Source organism: Coregonus lavaretus (assembly GCF_964263955.1).
Source record: "Coregonus lavaretus genome assembly, chromosome: 13".
NCBI classification, from domain to species: domain Eukaryota; kingdom Metazoa; phylum Chordata; class Actinopteri; order Salmoniformes; family Salmonidae; genus Coregonus; species Coregonus lavaretus.
Window position 1 is genome coordinate 47110383 of NC_140000.1, and position 6499 is coordinate 47116881.

Here is a 6499-nt window from a genome sequence, read left to right on the forward strand (position 1 = left end):
AGCCTCAGTCTCTAAGGATAGGGGGATTCATTTATCCAGTGCTGGTCATTCAGGGCCAGGCCCAGGCCTGTGTGGATGGTCAAGAGGAGGGCAGAGGCAGCCAAATATATGCTTGGAATGGGAAGGAGTTGGAATTGATCTACATGGTTGTGAATGTGAGGTCTTTTTTATATAGAGATAAAAGATTTCTGCACAGGTTCAAGACTGATGATCATGAGCAGGGTTGAAGAAATACAGGGGGGTGTGAATGACTGCCTGTGTGCGTTACAGCTTTCACAGCCATGTATCAGAATCTGAAGCAGCAGGATCTGTTATCAGTCTGCTGTGACAGTCCCAACCAAGGCGATTGAACCTAACCTCCACAGAGACCTTGGGGACCATACTTAGGTCATCCACAAACTTCCCCCATTAACTTCCAACCATTACCTAGTAGAAAAGCTTCCTATCAGTGTCAACAGCAAAGGTGTAGAAGTCTGATTGTTTGTAATCGGCTCTCTCATGACACATCTTTAGTTTCCTACAGGGACATTAGTAGAACCTATAAAGGAGGGAACTTGGCTGAAAAGAATTCATTGCACACAACAAAGAAGAAAGAGAAAAAACTGTAAAGTGGTTGTTGATAGAAGAGTCTGATAGAAAGTCCTAATACGGCTGTGTGATGCTCACAGTCCGACACTGAAGAAGATTCCCATTTAGATACTGCTGGGCCTATTCACTAACACACACACCTCTCATCCTACTGATGGGCCTATTCACTAACACACACACCTCTCATCCTACTGCTGGGCCTATTCACTAACACACACACCTCTCATCCTACTGCTGGGCCTATTCACTAACACACACACCTCTCATCCTACTGCTCTTTTATCATTCCATAGCCCTCACCGCACCGCAGGAGAGTAATAAACGTCACAATGGACACCCGCTCTCGAGGCTGCATTCTCTTTTTCTCTCTCTATTTCTCTCTCTTTTTGTTCTTTCTGTTCTCTCCATTCTGGCCTCTCACTCTCTTGCTCCGTTCACTCAGTTCTCTCTGTCTTTCTCTCTTTCCCTCTGTCCATTGCCTTTCTTTCTCTCTTTTTCTTTCTGTCTGTTCTGCTTCTCTTTTTCTCTGTCTCTTAATGTACACTGCGCGCACAACTGTGGGATGAGCCTGCCAGTGAGCAATCAGCTCTTACAGATGTAGGATCTTCATTTGAGCCAGTTTTCCACAGCTGGAAAATAATCCTGCAGCAACAGGAAATGTGGATTATAATTAATGAAAATTTTTGTAGGGGTTGATCCATTTTTCGTTAAGGCAAATCAAGTCTGAAATTTCAAAGTGGAAATTACAAACTTTTTAAAACTCAAATACACTACAAGTTTGCATTTCCTGCTGTGTAGGAAAATTCTCAGCAACAAAAGAGTGATCAAATTAAGATCCTACATCTGTAGTCTATCACTCTTAATTAGATAACAGATGTTTGCCATTGCTTTCCCAATGTTTGCCACTACTAGGAATCCCACAGATGTTCCACAGTCAAAACTGTCTTTTCCAGCCAAAAACACAGCCTACTAAAGGCATCTGGGAGCCACAGATACATCTAGATTATGGGAACCAGCAGTATTTTAGAACAAGAGAGCATTATGAGGATTGATACTGATGCCTTGCTTCATTGATCCATTACCATGCTGGTGCTCAGTTGTAACAACCATCCTTTCCCTTAATGTTATTGGTAGTTTAGCCCAATTACCATGCCATATCCTATCCTATTTATTTGTGTTTGTTGATCCTAGAACCAACAAACGCTGTCTCGTCTTGAAAGATAAATGGCGTAACCTGTTTTCATTAAGATAAGTCTGTCTACTATCCAGCTCGAATTGGTTTCAATGGCAGTCCATTACCAAGGCTCATTAGCTCTCCAAAACTCAAGCGTCTTGTCTCAAACAGGGTGCCACTCCTCCTCTCCCCCCTCCACTTCCCGCTTGTCATTAGCATTCAGGAGGAGTAAACAAATCCGGAGTGCGAGCCATGCTAGTCCAACGTCCTGATTGCCAATGATAAAGCAGGAAGGCTGATGGGTGAGTCTGCATCTTTTACTGGTCCTCTTGACCTGATTACCAGAGAGAGGGGGGCCACAGGGCTGGCCACAGCAGGCCCACTCTGGAGAGGCTTGAGTCGTCATTATTGGGGAACGGAAATTAGGCCCTCCAGTGAAAGTGCTTCTGTAGGTGAAAACATGAGCCACTTGAAAAAGCAGCGAAATTCTATTCATAGAAATTGTGCGCAACTCTGTTTCTCTTGCATATGATTTGAAATGGGTTTGTAAGTACGGTGAACGTTATCAGACTGTGTGATTCTTCTCCGTGTTGATAAATCTAAATAAACGGACGGACAAGGTGTGACTAAAACAAATGAGTGCATATTCACTAGAAAGGGAGGGTGTATATGCCTTGTGGCCCTCTTCTTTCCTCAGATCCCTACGTGAAGATCCACCTGATGCAGTAGGTTCTAACTTGGCCCTCTCTTCTTTCCTCAGATCCCTACGTGAAGATCCACCTGATGCAGTAGGTTCTAACCTGGCCCTCTCTTCTTTCCTCAGATCCCTACGTGAAGATCCACCTGATGCAGTAGGTTCTAACCTGGCCCTCTCTTCTTTCCTCAGATCCCTACGTGAAGATCCACCTGATGCAGAACGGGAAGAGGCTGAAGAAGAAGAAGACGACAATCAAGAAGAACACCCTCAACCCTTACTACAATGAGTCCTTCAGCTTTGAAGTGCCATTTGAACAAATCCAGGTAATGGTGTTGTATATCCCCATGCACGTCTTGGGAGTTCTCCATGTTGTTGAAGCTTTAAGAGTAGATCTAATTGATCTCAGTCATAAACCACCAAGTCAAGTTTTTTTAAAGGATACTTAAACTAAGACTTTGAGCCGAGACAAATGACATTGTGTTCACAGCTTGTGGCTACTAAGAGTGATTTGGTGGCTTAAAATTAGTTTGTGAATGTGTGCTCATTGGCCTGTACAGATAATCAGTCTCAGGCTCTATTCATCATGGGCCCGATTCAGACGTAGTAAATGTATGCCTTTCCTACGCACTTCTCAGTCGTTGGTATTCAGACTTACCTAATGCAGGCACGTAATGCGCTCTACAGGTGTGTCTACCTTGCGCACACTGAATAAATGTAATTCAACTGCTGAAAACCCTCCCACTTGCTGGCCAACAGATTTTCTTGTGGAGTTTTCATTCAATTTGGTTTCAGTACATTTACTTTAAGCCATTCCTTTAAATACGCTGTACCCTTAATTCAAATTGTGTCGACAAACTAAAATACATCGAAAGAACGGGTTCAGAATATAGGGATCAATTAAAGAAATCCATCTAAATATATGCATATTCGTCTCCATTTCAGCACCAACTGGTAGTTAAAAAAATACTCTGATCTTGTAGATTAGTTAAGCAAATGTAGGGTTAGGAAAGTATGAATGAATCATATAAAACAGGTTTGGAGAGCATTTACGACCCAAATATATTGATGAATTAAAGATACTGTGATTTGATTCATCCTGAAAGTTGAAATATTCAAGTTCCATCCATGAAGTATTGGAAGGTGGAAACAGGTGTACAATAAGGCTTGAACAATAGTTCTATAAATCTACCCTGATCCTCACTAATCATGGAACTGTATGATAACTGTCCAGTCATGGTGAACCGTGCTGCCAGGCTCCAGGTTTAAACTGCTACATGTGGTCTGAGTTCCATAATGACTCAAATAGGCTACATGTCCCAAATTATTGCAGAATGTTAGCCTAATATGATCCACTAATGCTAGCGACCCTCAGGAACAACTACACGGACATGGCAGAGGAAATAAAGGTAAATGGAATGGAATGATGCAAACAAATGTAGGAAACTAACACTCAAGTGACAGTTATAAATGTATGTGGGTATTACTGACGGTGGCTCCCAATAGTGACTAATATTTAACATGATAGAAATTGTAAAATAAAACTGCAAAAAGTTTTTATTTTATAATTAAAACATTCTAAAGCGCATACATCAACTCGGCAGATTCGGCCCTACAAAAAGCCTATAGCTTGGTTCTCATATCATGTTGATATGATTTTCAGTTTGCTTCCATATGACTGGTTTAATATTCGTCTCCATGAATTATAAGGACAAATCATCTAAAACAATTGCTATGTGTATTTACAACCCCCTTCTCCAAACGGATTACTCATTTACCTAGCTCTTATCAATAGCTCTTATCCATTTATAAATTACAGTGCATGGAGAATTCTGTTATTTCTATCAGAAAAAATAAAGTACATGCTTTTCCCACTTGGAAGCGGCAGGTTCGATCAACCTTATTCATGGTTTCTTCGCACACAAAGGTGTTAGAATTATGAGGGAATTAAGTCAAATTCAGAATGCAGCGTATCTGTAGACACACCTCCGCCACACCTTAATTTCGTTGATCTCCACTCCAAACGAATAGCGTGTGAATAGCATGCTGTTCTCATGCTTAAGTTCAAGGTCAGAATACTAATAGAGAGAAAATGCATAAAAACGTGGGTCGGAATTCCCCCCCATTTGTATTCTCATTAAATGCCTCAATTTCACAAGTTTACAAGACAATTGCACAGGGGAGTGGTGAGAAGTAATGCAATTCTCAACACATCACTGATTACATGCCTTTGGCGTACGATTACATTTGAACATTGAAATATCTCTTCTTCACAGTGGAATTCAGTACATTTTTGATTCGGTGCAATGAAATGTATATAGAGTACTGTTTAGTATGGCGCTCACACTGTTTGACCACGATTGAGGATAAATGGCATTATGAGAAAGCACTTTAAAGATACTAGGTCCAGAGAATTATAGAAGATAAAGTCCATGCAAATTGTGCCAAGGGGGAATTATCTGTGAGCGGGCGTCAACACGCCAGGCATAAAAAAGTAATTACCTCAAATTGATTTAGCACTTCACAGCTCAGAAACCACGAGTTTGGTACCACGTGCCTCCATTTCAATTCGCAGCCTAACCCTGCCTTGCCTGTGAGGATGCCAATCAGAACATCCCATACACACTCATTGGAGAGAGAGAGGGGAGACAGTGGAGGAAGCCTATACTGCTAAGTACACCCTGCCGCCACAGAGTGGCCTTCTCCATAAAGGGATAGAACAACCAAATACAAATGTCTCTGTCATTGTGAAACCTCAAAAGTGATTTTGGGTGGTCAACTATCTCTTTAAAAGCCACCTGACCCCAAGTATGAAAAAAAAAAAGATAAGAGCGTCTGCTAAATGACTAGAAATCTAAAAATCTAAAACTGACAGTCTGAGGGACTTGGTGCAGCGCTTCATTACATGCTTTGGGGGAACAGTGACTCGGCACCTACACAGGTAGAGCAGCTCCTCTCTCTCATGTGGATCGAAACTTAATCAGAGCTCTTAGTGTGCTGATTCATATTCCCTTCCAGCAGATGACGCACGGGTCATCCCTCGTTGCTGAGACACTTTGAATAAACACATGCTGAGGCTGAATGGTTGACCTCTGAGTAAGCTTACAATCTGTTATGCGTTTGACTCTGGAATGATTCAGGCCCGGTCTTCAAATGGTATCAGCTGCTAATAAGCACTTAGGACTGGCTCTTCGAAGGAGCATATCCCTCTTCACCCAAATAGGCCACTCTGTTAGTCAGGAGCATTTGACAGGGTGGCAGTTACACCCACTTGTCTTCTAATGGTACTGCTTTTGGTATTTGAGAAATTAGCCAAGGTTGATCTGTAGGTCGCCGAGCAGAGCCTTCATCGTTGTGCTCAATAGAGGAGGTAGGTTGTCTGGGGCCTTGACACATTATTACCTACACATTCTCTGTTACTTTGGGTGAATACTGGGTGCTCAAGAAAACTTCTCAGCACTACACAAATCATAGAATTTCCATGACTATAGTCTGTGAGATTGAAATGTTACCAGTACATTACTTTAGTTACCTGTACAGTGTGTGTATCCTCCAAACTCATCATTTCTTCCATTCTCTTCCTTCCCTACTTTTCCCCTTACAGAAAGTTCAAGTTGTTGTAACTGTTCTGGACTATGACAAGATCGGCAAGAACGATGCCATCGGAAAGGTCTTTGTGGGCCTCAACAGCTCGGGGACGGAGCTGCGCCACTGGTCAGATATGCTAGCCAACCCCAGGAGACCAATCGCCCAGTGGCACGTGCTGAAGGTGGAGGAGGAGGTGGACGCTCAGCTCTCCACCAAGAAATAGGCAGGGCCCTTTCAGCACCTGCCCCATAGGGCTCTTTAGCCAGTATGTGTAAATATCTCAGTGATATATGGGTCCATCCACCGTCAAACCAATCCCGCCAACACCCTTCTTTCCACCAACTCCATACTACTTGTCTTATCGCCCTCTTTTGTAACTGTTAATGGTTCTTTCAAACCCCTAGGCCCTGACATTCAGATTTGTGTTTCTATATGTCAGGTTGGGAGTCCCTGCC

The 6499-nt window shown here is 42.6% G+C and overlaps 1 protein-coding gene across 1 annotated transcript in view; it reads left to right on the forward strand.

Moving 5' to 3' along the window:
• Positions 1–6267, forward strand: part of LOC311139672 (synaptotagmin-1-like) — a gene marked incomplete at both ends in the record, with an annotated part of 42652 nt that extends 36385 nt beyond the window's left edge. The window contains 2 exons of the mRNA XM_084174593.1: positions 2649–2782; positions 6061–6267. Coding sequence (XP_084030719.1) covers positions 2649–2782; positions 6061–6267 — 341 coding nt within the window. The remainder of the gene's footprint in view (positions 1–2648; positions 2783–6060) is intronic.
• Between the last annotated feature and the right edge of the window lie 232 nt (positions 6268–6499).